The sequence below is a fragment of the Dendrobates tinctorius genome, unplaced genomic scaffold (assembly GCF_039654945.1).
Source record: "Dendrobates tinctorius isolate UK_male_01 unplaced genomic scaffold, ASM3965494v1 ptg000103l, whole genome shotgun sequence".
Taxonomy (NCBI): Eukaryota; Metazoa; Chordata; class Amphibia; order Anura; family Dendrobatidae; genus Dendrobates; species Dendrobates tinctorius.
This window is the reverse complement of record NW_027361771.1, coordinates 6,683,970-6,705,137: the sequence shown is the minus strand read 5'-3', so window position 1 is coordinate 6,705,137 and position 21,168 is coordinate 6,683,970. Positions and strand designations below refer to the sequence as shown.

Below are 21,168 nucleotides of genomic sequence, written 5' to 3'. Positions count from 1 at the left end.
TTTTGATTGCTTTCTATTACGATTTCGGTTTCTATTCCGATTTTTGGGAGACAGAATGAGCAAAAACCTGCAATTCATGAATTTTTTTTTTGGGGGGGAGGTGTTAATACCGTTCCATGTATGGTAAAATTGATAAGACAGTTTTATTCTTCGGGTCAGTACGATTACAGCGATAAATCATTTACATCATTTTTGTATGTTTTGGCGCTTTTATACAATAAAAACTTTATAGAAAAAAATTATTTTTGCATCGCTTTATTCTGAGAGCTATAACTTTTTTATTTTTCCGTTGATGGAGCTGTATGGGGGCTTGTTTTTGGCGGGACAAGATGATGTTTTCAACAATACCATGTTTATTTATATCTGTCTTTTTGATTGTGTGTTATTCCGCTTTTTGTTCGGCGGTATGATGGTAAAGCATTGTTTTTTGCCTTTTGTTAATGGTGTTCACTAACGGGGTTAACTAATGGGACAGTTTAAAAGGTCGGGTCGTTACCGATGTGGCAATACCAAATATGTGTAGTTTTCTTTTTTGTTTCATTCAAATATTTATTTTGAGCTAGAATATATATTGATTTTTTTTATTATTTTAGATTTTTTTTTTAATATTTTTACAATTATTTAAAAAAAAATTTTTTTTCACTTTATCCTAACTTTTTTTACTTTGTCCCACTATGGGACAATCATTTTTTGCAGGATGATCAATTCTATAGCATATAGATGAAGCAGCATCTGCATGCCATATAAGCTGTCAACGCTGCACTGACAGAGAAACTTGTTGATCATGCACTGCGCATGATCAGCAAGTTTTCTTAGCTCTGGTGACCCGGCTCACCATGGCAACGATCGGGACCCTGCATCACGCCGCAGGGTCTCCGATCCAAAGGCAGAGGGGCTCTCAGTCCCTGTACCGGCTCCCAAATGCTGCCATCTTGTTAGATCGCAGTATTTCGGGGCTTAAAGTGCCGGGAGCGATCCCCCTCGTGAGCATGCCCGATCTCTTAGACGTACTATTCCGTCCATGGTCAAATTGTGCCAGGTCACATGGACGGAACAGTACGACTGATGTCAGAATGGGGTTAATGGTGGGGTACATATCTGTATTTGGGGGGAGACACATGTATGTATACAATGTATGTGACTTTGTTATTTTCAGGGCCATGAAGATCATCGTGACAAGACGTGACGTGGCTGGGAGATGTCGACATGAAGGTCTGGCCAGATGGAGAAACAAGAGAAAACGGCTCTAAATAGACAAGGCATCAGCGTTAAGTGCTTGGATGGAGATATTATTCTGTATCTGTTCTTTGTGTTTTGGAGTGATAATGTTATCTGTAAAATCCCTTATTCTACATTCTCACATTGGTGTGAAATATCCATGTGCTTCCAGGTTCTTTTATCGGATGGCACACGGGCTTGTAGAGTTTTATAGGTTTATTCAGATACATGAAAATCACGGCTCTGAGAAGGACATCCGTGTGGGTCAGAGAATATTCTGTTCTGATACGATTTTGAGCATCAGAATAGGACATGCTCAAATGTCTGTAAAAGCGGGCAGCACACCAACACTGCACACATATACAGGCATGTAGCCTTATTAAGAATAGCACAGTCTCTTAGTATATAGTGTACTCACTTATTAAGCATAGCACAGTCCTTTAATATATAGTGTACTCACTTATTATGTATAGCACTGTCTTTTAGTATATAGTGTACTCACACAGTCACTTAGTATACAGTGTACTCACTTATAATTATATATAACACTGTCCTTAGGTACATAGTTTCCTCTTTTATTATGTATCACACCTTCCCTTATTGCGTACCATCCTCTCTCGTTATATATGGTGCTGTCCCTTATTATATAGCTTCCTCTGCTGTTATGTACAGTGCTGTCTCTTACATAGCTTATTCTTGTTATTTTTGTTATTCACAGTGCCCTCTCTTATTGCATAGTTCCCTCTCTTGTTAGATATAAAATGACTGCGGATAGAGCAGTCGGTGACCAGACGACCAGTTCAGCAGCCTCCTCCATTAGAAAAGAAGCTTTCCCATGCTCCATCAGCCGTCATTGCATTATATATCTAACAAGACAGGATGATCTATTTAATCTGATACGTAAGGGAGATATATATATATATATTTTTTTCTCTTTGTTGCCATAAAAAGTGGGGGGTCCCAGACACATTTCTTGCACAGGGGCCCCAAGCTGTCAGTGTCCGCCCCTGACTTTGGTTGATCATCATAGGTTGCAGTAAAGCCAGTTATAGGCGGTTTTAGGGTATGTGCACACGTTGCGGATTTTCATGCGGATCCGCAGCATTTTTGGAGATGCCGAATTGCATCAAATCCGCAGTGTAGTGCACAATCAATGCAAGTGAATTGTAAAATAAGAATTGCTGTGCACATGCTGCGGAAAAATCCACACAGATTTGCAGCAGGTTTTTTTCTGCAGCATGTCAACTTTCTTTGCGGATCCGCAGCAGCGTTTTCCAGTCTGGCATATAGTCTCTCTCTCCTCCAGAAACACAAGAAAGAAATTTCAACCAAATCCGCACAGCACAAATGCATTAACCCCTTCCCGACATCCGACGGTATATCCCGTCCATGGGACCTGGGCCCCTATGCCCATGGACGGGATAGTACGTCGGGCGCGCTCAGCGGCGCCCACGTGGTGAGCGCCGCTGATCGCGGCCGGGTGTCAGCTGATTATCACAGCTGACACCCGGCACAATGTGTCAGGGGCGGTCACGGACCGCCCCCGACACGTTAACCCCTTGCACACCGCGATCAAACATGATCGCGGTGTACCGGGAGTTAAAGGGAAGCATCGGCAGGGAGGGGGCTCCCTCCGTGCTTCCCTGAGCCCCCCACGGCAGCGCAATGTGCAGCGCTGCTGCGGGGGGCTCCTTTCCTCCAGGCCCCCGAATCCAAGATAGCGACGGGGGCCTTCGGGGGCCTGAGGAAGCTGGCTTCCTCAGTGCCTGCAAAGCGCAGGCATGAGGAAGCCTTCTGCAGTGCCTGTGTCAGATCGCTGATCTGTCACAGTGATCTGTGATGTGACAGATCAGCGATCTGTCACAGGACAGTGATGTCCCACCTGGGACTATTTAATAAAGTAAAAAAAAAAAAAAAAAAAGTGTAAAAATAATTTAAAAAAAAAAAAAAAAAAAAAAAAAAAAAAAAAAAAAAAATCGCCAAATAAATTAGAAAAAAAAATAAAAAATATTCCCCCAATAAATCCATTGTTTGGAAATAATAAAAAAAAACAAACAATAAAAGTACACATATTAGGTATCGCCGCGTCCGTAACGACCCGCCCTATAAAACTGTCCCATTAGTTAACCCCTTTAGCGAACCCCTTAAAAAATAAAAATAAAAAACAAAGCAAAAAATAATGATTTATTATCATACTGCCAAACAAAAAGTGTAATAACGCGCGATCAAAAAGACGCATATAAATATCCATGGTACCGCTGAAAACGTCATCTTGTCCCACAAAAAACGAGCCGCCACACAGCATCATCAGCGAAAAAATAAAAAAGTTATAGCTCGCAGAATAAAGCGATGCAAAAATAATTATTTTTTATATAAAATAGTTTTCATTGCATAATACCGACAAAAACATAAAAAAACGACCTAAATGAGGTATCGCTGTAACCGTACTGGCCCGAAGAATAAAACCGCTTTATCAATTTTACCGCACGCGGAACGGTGTAAACGCACCCCCCCAAAAGAAATTCATGAAACGCTGGTTTTTCTTCATTCTCCGTCCCAAAAATCGGAATAAAAAGCGATCAAAAAATTTCACGTGCCCGAAAATGGTACCAATAAAAACGTCAACTCGTCCCGCAAAAAATAAGACCTCACATGACCCGGTGGGTCAAAATACGGAAAAATTATAGCTCTCAATATGTGGTGATGCAAAAACTATTTTTACAATAAAAAGCGTCTTTTAGCGTGCGACAGCTGCCAAAAATAAAAACCGCCATAAATAGTAAATCAAACCCCCCGTTATCACCCCCTTAGTTAGGGAAAAATAATAAAATAAAAAAAATGTATTTATTTCAATTTTTCCATTAGGGTTAGGGCTAGGGTTAGGGCTAGGGGTGTGTTGGGGTAGGGTTAGGGCTAGGGTTAGGGTAGGGTTAGGGCTAGGGTTAGGGGCATGTTGGGGTTCGGGTTGGAGTTAGAATTGGGGGTTTCCACTGTTTGGGCACATCAGGGGCTCTCCAAATGCAACATGGCGTCTGATCTCAATTCCAGCCAATTCTGAGTTGAAAAAGTCAAATGGTGCTCCTTCCCTTCCAAGCTCTGCCATGCGCCCAAACAGTGTTTTACCCCCACATGTAGGGTATCAGCCTACTCAGGACAAATTGCAAAACAATTTTTGGGGTCCAATTTCTCCTGTTACCCTTAGGAAAATAAAAAATTGGGGGCAAAAATATCATTTTTGTGGAAAAAAATGATTTTTTTATTTTCACGTCCGAGTGTTATAAACTTCTGTGAAGCACTTGGGGGTTCAAAGTGCTCACCACACATCTAGATAAGTTCCGTGGGGGGTCTAGTGTCCAAAATGGGGTCACTTGTGGGGAGTTTCAATAGTTTAGGTACATCAGGGGCTCTCCAAACGCACATGACACCCGCAGACCATTCCATCAAAGTCTGCATTCCAAAACGTCACTACTTCCCTTCCGAGCCCCGACGTGTGCCCATACAGTAGTTTTATCCCACTTATGGGGTATCAGCATACTCAGGACAAATTGGACAACAACTTTTAAGGTCCAATTTCTCCTGGTACCTTCGGGAAAATAAAAAAATGGTGACTAAAAGATCACGTTTGTGGAAAAAATACGAATTTTTTATTTTCACGCCCGGGCGTTATAAACTTCTGTGAAGCACTGGGGGGTTCAAAGTGCTCACCACACATCTAGATAAGTTCCTTGGGGGGGTCTAGTTTACAAAATGGTGTCATTTGTGGGGGGTTTCCACTGTTTAGGTACATTAGGGGCTCTCCAAAGGCAACATGACACCCGCAGACCATTCCATCAAAGTCTGCATTCCAAAACGTCACTACTTCCCTTCCGAGCCCCGACGTGTGCCCATACAGTAGTTTTCTCCCACATATGGGGTATCAGCATACTCAGGACAAATTGGACAACAACTTTTGGGGTCCAATTTCTCCTGGTACCCTTGGGAAAATAAAAAAATGGTGACTAAAAGATCATGTTTGTGGAAAAAATACGAATTTTTTATTTTCACGCCCGGGCGTTATAAACTTCTGTGAAGCACTGGGGGGGTCAAAGTGCTCACCACACATCTAGATAAGTTCCTTAGGGGGTCTAGTTTCCAAAATGGTGTCATTTGTGGGGGGTTTCCACTGTTTTGGTACATCAGGAGTTTTCCAAACGCGACATGGTGTCCGATCTCAATTCCAGCCAAAAACGTCAAATGGCGCTGCTTCCCTTCCGAGCTCTGCCATGCGCCCAAATAGTGGTTTACCCCCACATGTCGGGTATCAGTGTACTCAGGACAAATTGCACAATAATTTTTAGGGTCCTGTTACCCTTGGAAAAATAAGAAATGAGGGTGAAAAGATCATTTTTGTGGAAAAAATATGATTTTTTAATTGTATGGCTTTATGTTATAAACTTCTGTGAAGCCCATGGGGGTTCAAAGTTGTCACCACACATCTAGATAAGTTCCTTAGGGGGTCTAGTTTCCAAAATGGTGTCATTTGTGGGGGGTTTCCACTGTTTTGGTACATCAGGGGTTTTCCAAACGCGACATGGTGTCCGATCTCAATTCCAGCCAAAAACGTCAAATGGCGCTGCTTCCCTTCCGAGCTCTGCCATGCGCCCAAATAGTGGTTTACCCCCACATGTGGGGTATCAGCGTACTCAGGACAAATTGCACAATAACTTTTAGGGCCCTGTTACCCTTGGGAAAATAAAAATTGGGGTGAAAAGATCATTTTTGTGGAAAAAATATGATTTTTTAATTGTACCGCTGTACGTTATAAACTTTTGTAAAGCCCTTGTGGGTTCAAAGTTCTCACCACATATCTAGATAAGTTCCTTGGGGGGGTCTAGTTTCCAAAATGGTGTCACTTGTAGGGGGTTTCCACTGTTTAGGTACATCAGGGACTCTCCAAATGTGACATGGCGTCCGATCTGAATTCCAGCCAATTTTGCATTGAAAAAGTCAAACGGCGCTCCTTCCATTCTGAGCTCTGCCATGCGCCGAAACAGTCGTTCCCCCCCACATATCAGGTATCTGCGTACTCAGGACAAATTGCACAATAACTTTTGCAGTCCAATTTCTCCTGTTACCCTTGGTAAAATAAAAAAAATTGAACCTGAATTATTTTTTTTATGAAAAAAAGTTAGATGTTCATTTTTTTTTAAATATTCAAAAAAATTCCTGTGACGCACCTAAAGGGTTAATAAACTTCTTGAATGTGGTTTTGAGCACCTTAAGGGGTGCAGTTTTTAGAATGGTGTCACTTTTGGGTATTTTCTATCATATAGACCCCTCAAAGTGGCTTCAAATGTGATGTGGTCCTAAAAATAAAATGGTGTTGTAAAAATGAGAAATCGCTGGTCAACTTTTAACCCTTATAACTTCCTAACAAAAAAAAATTTTGGTTCCAAAATTGTGCTGATGTAAAGTAAACATGTGGGAAATGTTAGTTATCAAGTTTTTTGTGTGCCGTATCTCTGTGATTTAAGGGCATAAAAATTCAAGGTTGGAAAATTGCAAAATTTTCTAAATTTTCGCCAAATTTCCGTTTTTCTCACAAATAAACGCAAGTTATTTGAATGAAATTTTACCACTAACATGAAGTACAATATGTCACGAGAAAACAATGTCAGAATCACCGGGATCCATGGAAGCGTTTCAGAGTTATTACCTCATAAAGGTACAGTGGTCAGAATTGTAAAAATTGGCCCGGTCATGAACGTGCAAACCACCCTTGGGGGTGAAGGGGTTAAAATCCGCAAGAAATCCGCATCAATTCCACATGAAAACCGCAAGAGATTTTCCCTGCGTTTTCTGCCAAGAGATGTGGATTCTCTGCAGAAAATTCCGCAGGCTAATCCGCAACGTGTGCACATACCCTTACACTTCAAACTTTTATGTGCTTACTTTATACTGTCAGACTCTCTTTAATCTGATAAGTTGGGACCCCCATTCGGTGACATTCCAAGCAACGGGACCCCCAGTGATAAGCAACTTATCGGCCCTCCTGTGGATAAGTAATCAATTGTGATAGATATGCTGTAAATGGGTTTTTGCTACTGAGAAAAGGTCCATCAAGGTTCTCCTAGGCAGAAATATGAACAAAATTTACAGCCCCCACCTTAATAGAATTGAAAGCATTCTTGTAATGAATCTGTGCAGGTCCAGACACACTGACATGACAACCCAAGACAGAGGAAAGTAACAGAAGTGTATACTCACCCATCACTGTCCTGATAATTGATGTTTAACCTCTTGGTCGATCCGAGAAGTTCTGTAAGAAAAGGCCAACTGGTTATTATCTATTGCTCAATGAAACTGCGCACACACATAATTAAGAAAGTAGGTCAGCCTAGAAACCACTGCAGTTTGGAGAAGAGGCCCTGGACAGACACCAAGTCCTAAAATCCTCTAATAGGATAACTTACTAGGTCTGGAAGAAGCAGCGCAGAGCAGGACTTGTCCCATATGGCTTCCTCCAGAGGCCTGATCTTCTATAGGATTATTCTATAATGTCTATAGTGTCTCTGCTCTATTACAGGCTGCGACGTCTTACATATTCTTACAGACTATTTTCTCTCTGTTCCAGTTCTCTCTAATTCTGCCTGGGTTTTAGAGAGAAGGGATTTTTGTTCTTGTTCACAACCCACAGAAATCACTGACATTTTGCACACACAGACTGAATTGTATCTGCTGTTTGCAGACAAGAATGAAGGTCTATTGCCATGCTCTGCATGCTTGTGGTCAATCGCACAAACACTGCGGCCATGCATAGCTATGTCCTGCAGGGTCTGGTTGGAAAAGTGGGGTTTGGGAAAAAAAAGAAAAAATGATGGGGCTCACTGGCTCTACTGTGGATGATTCATTCAGTAAAAGCGTGTCACGCAGCTATTAAATGACTCCAGGGCTGGGACCGGAAAGAGTTCATAGAGCTGCGCTGTGCAGGAATTGTGGTCACACCAAGAGTTTTCCATCTCTATAGCAGGATGTGATCTAAAAGCTGCTGCTAAGACAATTGAAAAGGAGAGGTGTCACTTCCACAGGCCCCTGTAATGTCACACTAAAGTCAATGTCCGGGACATTTTTGGTGAAGGGCGCTACCCTGGCTTCATAAGCGTACAAGGGTTTAAAAGTGCATGTACACAGATTACCGTGAACGAACATTACTAGCAAACGATAATCTAGTAGTGTAAAGTCTGCCGATCACCAGAGGAATGAGCAAAATGTTTGTTCGTTGAGTGAAATTATTTTTAAGCTTGCTTAAAGAGGTTGTCCACTACTTGGACAACAACTTCTGAATCCCTAGGTTTTCCACTAGTAAAATAATACTTAAGCCACATTCACACTGAGTATTTGGTAAATAATTTTTCTCCGTATTTGTTAGCCAACACTAACAACGCATGAGCCGACTATGGCAACACACTTGTATCATATGCGCAAGCGGCGCTGAAATTCGACCTCTAGTGACCACAATATCACTGACAGGTGGAATGGGGATGCAGCTGCTTGCACCTATGTGCAATGTGTTCTTTTGTGGCGCTTGCTTTCAATGAGACCATTTATCTAGTAACCGGATACTTGGTGATGTCAGATAAAATGGATCCTTTATATAGTGGGTGTTTTGCCTAAATGTAACCACCACCAGCAGGATATTCTTTATGGATCCTTGAATCCCAGAACTCCTGCGGAACCATCATCCAGAGAGGATACAAGATTGACATGTGGATTGCCAAGTACCTTGGCACAGGTTACACATTTCAGTGAAGGGTATTTAGATATTAGATTGATATGTGGGTTAAAAAGCATATTGACACATGCATGTTAGTATGCTGCTTTGTGTTTATACTATGCCAACTACCCATTACAATTTGTATATAGAATATTTATCTATCCTGCAAAATTATAGTGATTTTATATAGTTGATTCATTGGAATCCCTATTCCATTTGTCCCTTTAATTGTTGGTTACTATTTGATACTACATATAAGGCCGGGGTCAGACTCAGAAATACATAAAAATACATGCAGCCGCACACTCTGCTCCCGAGCGCCGGCCATTAACGTGCGAGACTCATCCGAGTTTCTCACGTGTGATCCCGGCATTATGGTCCTATTCATCTCTCCCATTACTTGTCTCTCTAAGTAATTCTTGACTATTGATGGTACATCTGGTACTATCAGTATTCTTTTAATTTTTGGTACTGGTTCCTCCCAACACCCTATACTTTCCATTTGTATCATCTGATAATATACACTGCTCAAAAAAATAAAGGGAACACTTAAACAACAGAATATAACTCCAAGTAAATCAAACTTCTGTGAAATCAAACTGTCCACTTAGGAAGCAACACTGCCTGACAATCAATTTCACATGCTGTTGTGCAAATGGAAATTATTGGCAATTGTCAAGACACCCTCAATAAAGGAGTGGTTCTGCAGGTGGGGACCACAGACCACATCTCAGTACCAATGCTTTCTGGCTGATGTTTTGGTCACTTTTGAATGTTGGTTGTGCTTTCACACTCGTGGTAGCTTAAGACGGACTCTACAACCCACACAAGTGGCTCAGGTAGTGCAGCTCATCCAAGATGGCACATCAATGCGAGCTGTGGCAAGAAGGTTTGCTGTGTCTGTCAGCGTAGTTTCCAGAGGCTGGAGGCGCTACCAGGAGACAGGCCAGTACACTAGGAGATGTGGAGAGGGCTGTAGGAGGGCAACAACCCAACAGCAGGACCACTACCTCCACCTTTGTGCAAGGAGGAACAGGAGGAGCACTGCCAAAGCCCTGCAAAATGACCTCCAGCAGGCCACAAATGTGCATGTGACTGCACAAACTGTTAGAAACAGTGAGCAGTGTGTAAGGCCTTCTAGGGTCTGTTATTAGTGGCAGCAGGCGTCGGCTGATGGGAGCAGTAGTCCCATCAGCCGACCCCAGTGACCTGAGGTAAACTTTTTACCTCTGATTACAGCTGCAGGCTCACGCTGTTATTTGACAGCGTGGTAATCATGGCTGCCTGACCGTGTGACAAACACTGGATGTTCAAGCCACCCATTCAAGTGAATGGTGTTCGGGTTCGGATCTGGGTGCAGTTCTGGTACCCAAACTTCTTTTAACTGTTCAGCCGAACGCGAACATCCAGGGGTCCACCCCTCTCTAGTAATGACATAAGAGGCACGTGGGTCATCAGAAGTCCTCCGATAGGCCGGGTGAAATAGGCGCTTCTGGTTGAAACGTTAAATCCCACTGTCAGTGATTGACAGCGGGATCTAACTAGTTAACACCCCAGGCGGAGCGGTGCTAATTAAATTAGTCATCATATGCGGGGGGGGGGGGGGGGGGGGGGGGAGATGTAGGCTTAGCATGCAAGCCAGCATCAAAGTCAGGGACATGACATGTAAATATACATCATATGTCATGAAGAGGTTAAACTTATAACATCCTAACAAAATAAAAACATTTTACAGATGGAGCTGATGTAAAGCAAACATGAGGGAGATGTTATTAACTATTTTGTGTAGTATGATATTCTGGAATAAAGGGATAATCAGAATTGCTAATTTTTAAACATTGTCAAAGTTGTGATATTTTTACAATAAATGCAAAACATATTGACCTAAATTTTAGCATTATCATAACATACAATGTGTCACACACACAAAAAAAAAAAAAAAAAAAAAAAACAACACTCTCAGAATCACTGGGATATGTTAAAACATTCCAGAGTTATTGCCACATAAAGGGACATGTCAGATTTGAAAAAATTAGTCTGGTCATTAAAATAGGATTATATCTGTGTCAGTTTCACCATTCCCAGTCAAAGGCCGAACATCAGCACATTTGTCAAGCAAGCCTATTTTGAATATTTCAAAATAAAACTTGGTGATCAAGATAAGTCTTGGCTCCCTCACAATGTGAACAAGCAGGGTGACGAGGGTTTACGGATGTAGATGAAGGGAACACGTGATAAGACGCCATTTGGTATACCTATGGTTTGTCGAGAGCCAAGAGATCATTCTAGTGACATTTTTGTAAAGTAAAAACTTCAGGATATAACAAGAAAAAACAAAATAGAGTTTCTTAGCCAACCATCAGCTATACGTCCAGAGACTCGTTCAGCTGAAAACCCAGTGCCAGTTTTCCTTGAACTACTCTCTCTTTTAAAGAACAGCATTATGGTGAAGAACAAAGTAATAGCAGTGATGAACATTTTCAAAATTGAAGATGTCTCAGTTCGTAAGGGATTTGACCAGCATAAGTTGAACGATTTGGACTGCATGAGAAAAAGCAGCAAAAGGTATGCTACTTTCCATCCAGAGAAAGTGCATTTCTGCAACACTTTAGAAGTGACAGTGGCTTTGTTTAATGCCATAACATATATGATATAATTTAAGAATTGGGAATTCTGATCTATAACTCAGATGAATGGCGACTGTTCATCGATCGTGCAAAGCGGAGCTTAAAAAGTGTGTCCTCCTCCACAATGGCAATTAATTTGATGCAGTCCCAATTGGCAATTCAGTTTCTCTTTATGAAGAATACAGAGACCTAAAGAGAGTCATTGAGTTGTTGCACTACCACAAGCACAATTGGATCATCTGTGTTGACCTTTAAATGGATACATCAAATATCCTTAGTTTCTGTGCATGTGGCACAGCAGAACTCGTGAGAAACCTTGGGGTGGAGATGAATTGGCCTTGAAGATCTGACCTCAAACCTGGTGAATCCAAACATTTTACATAAGCCACTTGTTGACTGAAAGAACATTATATTCCCACCTCTCCACATGAAATTGGCTCTCATGAAGCAATTTGTTAAAGCTTTTCCACTGACAAAGACTGTTTCGAGTACCTAAGTTTGGCATTTCCAGGTCTATGATTTGCAAAAATAAAGGACAGTGTGTTATGTGTTAGATGCTCCACAGATTCGACAGCTCATCAAAGATGAACATCAGGACAATGTCAGCACTCCAACAGAATGAATGATAACCATGCAAAGACTTTCTTGGAAATACACGAGCATACAATTACACTGAAATTGTCCAGAAACTGGAGAGCTACAAAATGCTTTGTTACAACATGAGTATCACGGTGCATTTTGTGCATAGCCATCTTGAAAACTTTCCTGAAAAGCTTTGTGGTCAGTGAGGAGCAAGTTGAATAATTCCACAAAGATTTGAAGGTCACTCCGGGAGGTTATAAGCGTCAATTTTTACTTTACTACTACCTAACTTTACTACTTGCACACAATTTGACTTACAGTAACAATATACCCTTTGTATGAACAAAATAGCTTTAAACAAACATTCCGTTCAGGTTATTTTCTGCATCATTTTCCATTGTATGTAGGTTGGAGACAAAGAGTGTATCCCGTAGCTTAAAACGTTGTGAGAAAAACTTGGGTCACTTTTGGATTCAGAAGCCAAAAGTTAGTCAAAAACAAGTGGCAGATCTAACTCAACAAAAATGATGTTCCCCGATGTAATAAATTTCACAGTAGCATTTGCAATATGAACGATGAACAATATGACACAAATATGTACTCAACCCAAATGACCCAACTGCTACTGAACAATCGCCTCAAAACACAGTTAACCAATCACTGAAAGCCATAACTATTTAGGACTTGACTTTCACTCCTCCTCTTCCTGGTCTAATTGTTGAACAAGCGAACAATCTCCATTTACATTACACAGTTTTCAAAAGATGAACAAGAATTTTTTTCTGCTCCCATGAATAATTTCATGCACAATGAACGAGCATTTTTGGATACATTGTCAAGTCACTCCACCCATTGGAATTACACAATTATCGCGAACGATGGTTTGGTACAGTTAGAATCTGACAGTTATTGGGCAGTGTAAATGGTCAATACATAGTTCTGGGCTGCACATTATCCAGAGTAACCAGGACTATGCACACATTATAGATCATCCAGTGGGCATCGCTTAGTGCGGTTGGACTGTGCAAACATTTGAGATGGTGTATCTAGCACTAATGTATATTCAATACGGGAAATTCCCCTAATTAAATGGTTAATGATTTCTCTTCTGCTTCATTCACACAAAAACCACCATGGTTACTTACCGGTAGCCGGTTTTTCTGGTTCCCATGACAGCACCACATGAGAGAGGGATCCGCCCCGCCAGGACAGGAATCTACTGAAACATAAGGGGCGGCACCTCTCCCCCGATTCAGTTGGATTACAGAGCATTGAGAGGACTTCCTGGTTAGTTACATGTTTATCCATCACCACATCACACAAATGCACCCGACTATTGTGCACACACATATGGTGAAAGGGGGGGGGAATATACGGGTGCTGTCATGGGTTCCGGAAAAAACGGCTACCGGTAAGTAACCATGGTGGTTTTCCCTTCACCCAAGACAGCACCACATGAGAGATTTTTGGAGACTTCGAAACACCTTAGGGAGGGACCACCGCTTGCAGCACCCTTCTACCAAAGGTTAAGTCAGCAGAGGAGGATAGATTTAATCTATAGTGTTTAAAGAAGGTTGAGGGTGAGGCCCAGGTAGCGGCCTTACAAATTTGCTCAATTGATACTTTTTCAGCCCAGGAGATCACCACGGCTCTGGTGGAATGAGCCTTGATGCCGTCAGGAATCAGAACGCCACTAGCTGAGTAGGCTACACTAATGGCCTCCCTAATCCATCTGGCAATAGTCCCTTTTGATACTCCGTAACCCTTCCTGGCACCCTGGAAATCTACAAATAGGGACTGGGACTTCCTCCACTGGCTAGTCACTGATATGTACTCTAAGAGGGCTCTTTTGACGTCTAGATTATGGAATTTCTCCTCTCCTGGGTTTTTTGGATTCTCACAGAAGGAGGGGAGGACAATTTCCTGGCTACGATGTAAATCTGATACAACTTTCGGTAAATAAGCAGGGCCTGGTTTTAGGACAACCCTGTCTTGGTACACCTGGGTATAAGGTGGGTTAACTGAGAGGGCCTGAAAGTCAGTCACTCTACGTGCCAATGTAAGGGCCACTAAAATAATGGTTTTTAGGGTAAGGTATTTCACTGGTATTTGTTGCACAGGTTCAAATGACTCCTTCGTGAGCGCTTCTAACACCAGGTTTTGATCCCAGGGAGCTATTTTTGTCAAGGGGATTGGTCTAGACCTGTGGCAGGATTTAATGAATCTAGCTACCCATCTGTTTGCTGCTATATTACAGTTATACAGAGCGCCTAGTGCTGAAACTTGTACTTTAAGTGTATTTATCGCTAGGCCTAGTTGTAGTTCTGCCTGCAGGAACTCTAAGATAGCCTTGATCGGGGGTTCTTGATCTAACGGTTTTCTAGGAACTGCAGAAACATTCCATGTCCTACCGTATATATTGGTTGTTACTGGCTTTCTACTTTTCATCAGTGTAGCCACCAACCCCGGGGAGAACCCTCTATCTTTTAAAAGTGACCTCTCAAATTCCACACCGTCAGATGGAACCCCTTGGCTTGCTTGTGGAATACCGGACCCTGAGCTAGCAGGTCTGGAATCTCTGGCAGCACCCATGGGTCTGAGAGGGACATCTGTAGTAGCGAAAACCAGGGCCTTTTTGGCCAGAACGGGGCTATCAAGATCACTCTGGCCTGATCCTCTCTTATTTTCTTCACTACCGCCGGGATTAGAGCTACCGGGGGAAAGGCGTAACTCAGTTTGGAGTTCCACGGAATTTGCAATGCGTCTACTGCCCATGGGTCTTCTTTTGGGTTCAATGAACAGAATCTCTTTATCTGCCTGTTGCTTTTGTTGGCAAAGAGGTCTATTACTGGCTCTCCCCAGAGTTGTACTATCTTTTGGAACACTAAGTGATTTAGGGCCCATTCTCCCTGTCTTAACGTGTTGCGGCTTAGAAAATCAGCCTGTATGTTCTCTGCCCCTCTGATGTGTAAGGCCGTTAGAGAGTGTAGGTGTCGTTCTGCTCTGTGAAAGATCTCACTGGTTTCGCTCATTAGGGAGTGTGACCTTGTCCCTCCCTGGCGGTTGATATAAGCCACTGTCACTCTGTTGTCCGACATGATCCGGACATTGCGACCTTCTAGACTGGGGATGAATGTCCTTAGGGCTTTGTTTACAGCCCTTAATTCTCTTAGGTTGGAGGATGCGTTTGGTTCTTGGCGTCCCCAGGACCCCTGGGCTGCCTGTCCTGTCAGGTATGCTCCCCACCCCGAGGAGCTTGCGTCCGTTAGAATCACGTCGGATACTGGCCTGTGCCACAATGTACCTGCTGCTGCTGCTAGGTTTGTTCTGTCCAGCCACCATCTGAGAGAGTTTTTGACTTTCCTGGAAAGTTCCAGCCTTCCTTCTAAATGCCCTCTTAGCAATTTCTGTGCTGATAGGATCTCTGCTTGCAGTTGACGGGTATGAAATTTTGCCCAACTGACCGCTGGGATACAGGCTGTCAGAGTGCCTAGTAAGGACATTGCCCCTCTCAGGGTCGTGTGTGGTTGGTCTATTGCTGCCAAGGTCATATTCCTCACCTTTTCCACCTTTGCCTCTGGTAAGAGATAAATTTGCTGTTCCGAATCCCAAAAATGTTTGTCTTTTTAGGGGTTGTAGCCTTGACTTTTTGATATTTACCATCCAGCCCAGTCTCTGCAGGGTCTCTGTTACCCTTTCCACTTGGTTTACGCAGTGACGTTCCGAGTTGCCCACAATTAGAAAATCGTTTAAGTAGGGTATTATAATTGTGTTGTGGATTCGGAGGAAGGCTGTCATCTCTGCTACTACCTTCGTAAACACTCTCGGGGCTATGGATATGCTGAATGGAAGGGCTCTGAACTGAAAATGTCTGAGGTTGCCCTGGATGTAGAGAGCTACCATTAAGTACTTCTGATACTCGGGATGGATCAGGATGTGGCAATAGGCATCCTTTAAGTCGACTACGGCCATAAAGCAATTGTGGTGTAACAGCTTTCTGGCCGAAGTGACTGACTCCATTTTGAAAGTCTGGTTTTCTATCCATTGGTTGAGGCCTCTGAGATTTATAATTGTTCTGAATGAATGATCCGGTTTTTTTATTAGGAAGAGGGGTGAGTAGAAACCCCTCCTTTCCTGTTCACTTGGAACCTCGATCAGAACGTGTTTGTCCAGCAGACCTAGGATCTCTGCTTCTAGGGCCGACTGCTCTTCCAACCCTTTCCTGACGGGGGTCACCACAAACGATGTTCTCGGCCGTTGAAAAAAGGAAATTTTAGGCATTTTTTGATGATGTTTAAAATCCAAGTGTTGGAAGATATATTTTCCCATTCCTGATAAAAGAGCATCCGTCTCCCCCCTACAGGGACATTGGCGTCATTGAGGGGACTTTTTCGCGGATGAAGTGGCTCCTCCAAACATGAATCCGGATTCTTTCTTTCTTTTGTCCTCCCATCTTTCCCGATCCCCCGGGGGACGGCCTCTATTTAATTTTCCCCTCCGAAAGGGCGGTTTTCTTTGATCTCCCATAAATATGGGGAAGCCCTTCTTCCTATCCCCAGCTTTTTCGAGGATGTCGTCTAAATTTTTTCCGAAAAGAAATTGTCCATCACACGGCAGAGAGCATAATTTAGCTTTTGACTGTATATCTCCTGGACAGCCTTTAAGCCATAATGCCCGCCTTGCGGCGTTTGATAACCCCGCTGCCCTCGCCGTCAACCTCATGGAATCGGCAGAGGTGTCAGCCAAAAAGGCGGCTGCTCCGTGTAGCAGATGCATCTCTCCCAAAAATTTTTCCCTTGACACCTTGGATGCGAGTTTTTCTTCCAGCTGCTGTTTTCAAACATTTTTATTGGATTTTAGTAAATAAAAAGGGTTGGGAAAAGGGGAGGGAAAGAAGGGAAAGAAAGGGAATTAACAAAGGGAAAAGGGTGGGAAAGAGGATTAAGGGAATAAAAAGTAGAGAACTCAAGTCTTTTTAACAATGCCATACAAGTACATGAATATACATAAGTTATGTATCAAAACCCATACAATGCACATATATATGAAGCCAAGTTAGCGAATTCAAACCGCACCAAGTATAATTAAGTGTTACAGAATTTAGTGTTCCAAACCTTCTTCTTCCAGCTGCTGTAACCAGATCATTAAGGATCGGGCTGTGCAGGTGCCGGCTATTGCCGGTTTCAGGCCCCCTGCCGCTGCTTCCCATGTATGTCTTAGGTAGGAGTCTGCTTTCTTATCTAGCGGATCTCTCAACACTCCTGAGTCTTCTAGGGGCAGGGCCGACTTTTTTGATGATCTGGATACTGCCGCATCAATTTTTGGGACCTTGTCCCAGATGTCTGTATCTTTAGGCTCAAAGGGATATCTCCTTTTGGAGGAGGAGGGAAGGCTACCCGATCTTTCAGGCTTCCTCCACTCTCAATGAGTGCTTGGATTTTGTCGTTGACTGGAAAGGTGCGCTTTTTCCTCTCCTGCAATCCCCCAAACATTACGCCTTCTAGGGACTTAGTTACTTTCTCCTCCTGTAGGCCCATGGTTGTCCTAATGGCCTTAAGGAGAGCGTCTGTATCCTCTACAGGGAAACACGGCCTGCCCCCCGTATCACTATCCGAGGAGGAGGAGGAGGAACTGTGTTCAATCTGATATTCAGACGAGGAAGAGCCTGATGAAGAACTTGGGGAGACTCTCCTACTTTTTTCTTTTTCTTTAATAATATTTTAAGTGAGCCTTCTACCTCGGACCTTATGACCGATCTGAGGTTAGTTGCCAGGCTCGGCACCTCCTCCGCCATAGTCCGCTGGATACAGCTGGCGCAAAGGTCCTTTTGCCAATCTTTTGCTAGGGGGCTCTGGCATATAGCACACTCTCTATTATTTCTTTTGCTCACTGCTTTTTTGCCTTTTCCCTAAGGAAAAAATAAAACACAAGAGGGACCCTATTAATATTGGTCTAACATTCACAGAGATCACTCACCACCCAAAAGTCGGATACCGGACTCGGAGGCTGTGTTGGAGCATGCGGCCTGCGATCTCTTGACCTCGAGGAATCCCTCGATCTATGGCTCGGGCGGCTGCTGGTCTTGCCGCTTGAACGGCTCCCATGTTTGCGTGCAGAGGTCTACGACGGAGGCAGAGACAATGGAGACGGTGAATGCTCCTCCTGAGACCCCTTTGTCACACCTGGCCGTCCTGCTCACTGCTCTCTCTTTTGTTGATGCCTCCGGTGAGTGATCCAGTGAGCGGTACCCCTCCCCCCTGCAACTGCCGGCTGTTCTCCATCTTCTTTGGCCGGCGCCGCACCAGGCGCCATGTTCGTCGCATCTGTGACGTCAGCGGGCGCATTCCCAAGGTGCACCGCGCCGCTGACGTCAGACGCCGGAAACCGCCCCCAGCTTCCCCTGACGCCCAGGGAGAAGGATCGGGCACGCGCAGGGGGAGGGAGGCACGGAGGAGAGCCCCGCACTGAGGTCGCCATACCGCACCCGCACGAACCCAGGGCCTGCAGGAGGAACCCCGGGGACTGCGCTTCCAGGACACCGACGGCCGGCGCTGCAGGTAAGCTGAACCTGCTCTTCCCGCACCGGGACGGCCCTGGGTCCATCTTCATCCATGACAGGCACCGCCGCTGTCAGACTGGGATCCCGTTCCAGGACAGGAACCCAACTGAAGCGGGGGAGAGGTGCCGCCCCTTATGTTTCAGTAGGTTCCTGTCCTGGCGGGGCGGATCCCTCTCTCATGTGGTGCTGTCATGGGTGAAGGGAAAATAAAATATATTAAAAATGCATACATTCTGTAATAAATCTCAAAATTGTACAGTTTAGCTGATGGCCAGATATAATTGTGTCCATTTCTCTATGGACGCCATAAAGGTCCTACATAATGTTCCACCATAGCAGTAGTGTAGGTGTACCCATGAGGAGATTTTTCTTAACTTTATAAACTATTTTTCAGTCTTCTATGGGGAGAAATTCAAATAAACAGTCATATGGCAACTGAAGGAGTGGACGTGTGATGGTATGCATAGATTATAATGGTAAACTGGATAACAAAACTCCCGGCAACCCCAAAGCTTATATTAGTCAGACAGAGGAGGATCAATGGAAAGAAAACCTGTGAATTAAAGTGATGCATATGTCTCACTGTATAGTGCTTATATGTGCATTACTAATATTATAGCCGCAATAAAAATAAGTGTCAAAACTACCATGTCCATGTTTCACCGCTGTCATTCAGTGAAGTCTGGTCCATGAATGATTAATCATATTAGAGCATTTTTTTTGTAATGGTATCAAAGTCTTGTCCCATATTAAACAACATTTTGGGAAGTAAGAAAGAAGGTAAAGGTTCATAACGCAGCTTAATAATAGTATAAGAAGCCCGCCGGTCCTGCTCAGACACGCACCTCACTGGAACCAGTTCTTGTGCATTCCTCTACAAGCAGCATCCTGCATCAAGAGGACCAGAAGAGGAAAATATGAATTGTGCTATAAATCAGGACCCCGAGGGAGCAGATTAGAAAAAAAGAAACCCAAGGGGAAAGACATGCCCAGAATTTTCACAATCCTATATTTGTAGATAATACACAAAAACAAAGTCTACCTTACTGATAGCAGAACAGATTGTTTCATGACTTACCGTATTTTTCTGACTATAAGATGCACTTTTCCCCCCAAAAAATGGGGGTGCATCTTATGGTCGGAATATACTTACAAGTAGTGTGGAGGCAGCAGAAGTCGGGCGATTTTGGGGCAGTCCCGTCCGACAATGCAGGGCAATGATCACACTCCCTTCCTAGGCTGGTGCGGCAGTGCTCTGTGGTACGGGAGGACTCCACCGGCATTTTGTGAAAGCCCGGAGGCCCCCGCACATCCATTGCTGTGATACAGTGGCTTCCAGGAATATGACTGCCGGGGGTGGCGCATGCTCAGATTGAGATCTCGGCAACGAGATCTCGTTCCAAGATCTCAATCTAAGCATGCACCGCTCCCGGCGGCCATTTTCCCGAAGGCCACCGCATGGCAGCAATGGATGTACAGGCGACCTCCGGGCTTTCACAAAATGCAGGTGGAGCCCCCCTGCAACACAGAGCACTGCCAAACCACAGAGCACTGGCGAACCTGCCACACCAGCCTGGGATGGGATCTCCCGGAGGCCACCGCATTACAGCAATGGATGTGCGGGGGCTCCGGGCTTTCAGAAAATGTCAGCGGAGCCCTCACACCCATATGGAATGGGAGTCCTATCACTGGACCACCGAACGCCCCCTGTGACCACACTCCACCAGCGCTGTCAATCCCCTCGGTAAGCTGAATTTGGACTGTAGGATGGACACCCGTTTGACACATTAATTTTTTTTCCTTATTTTCCTTCTGAAAATTTGTGGTGTGCCTTATGGTCCGGTGTGTCTTATAGTCCGAAAGAGATGGTAACTTCACATCAGGCAGTAAATTATTAATAGTATGACACTGGAAGTAAGAAAACTGAATGGTCTTAATTAGTGATGAGTGAGTATACTCGTTGCTCGGGTCTCCCCGAGCATGCTCGGTGATCTCCGAGTATTTTGGCGTGCTCAGAGATTTCGTTTTCGTCGCCTCAGCTGCATGATTTGCGACTTGCTAGACAGTTCGAACATGTGTGTGGAATGACTGTTTGCTAAGGAATACCCACATGTATTCAGCCTGTCTACAAGTCGCAAATCATGCAGCTGAAACAACGAAAACTAAATCTCCGAGCACGCCAAAATACTCGGAGGTCACCCGAGCAACGATGCTACTCGCCCATCACTAGTCTTAATAATTAGTCTGTAGTGTCATGGCTGGGAGACATCTTGAATTAATTTTTTATTATTTATAAATATATTTTTTATACACACACACACCCCTTTTAAAATGTCAGGTGTTTGTTAAAGAAAATAAAACCAAGAAAAGTAATTTCATACCTTTTTCCATCTTCAAAAGTCACCTATAATCTGTACAATTCAACTGAA

The 21,168-nt window shown here is 43.7% G+C and overlaps 1 protein-coding gene across 2 annotated transcripts in view; it reads right to left on the bottom strand.

The window, feature by feature from the left end:
- Positions 1 to 21,168, bottom strand: part of CASKIN2 (CASK interacting protein 2) — a 70,299-nt gene that overhangs the window by 27,389 nt on the left and 21,742 nt on the right. For both annotated transcript variants that reach the window (XM_073587999.1, XM_073588000.1), the window contains exon 3: positions 7,465 to 7,516. In XM_073587999.1, the coding sequence (XP_073444100.1) occupies positions 7,465 to 7,516 (52 nt within the window). The remainder of the gene's footprint in view (positions 1 to 7,464; positions 7,517 to 21,168) is intronic.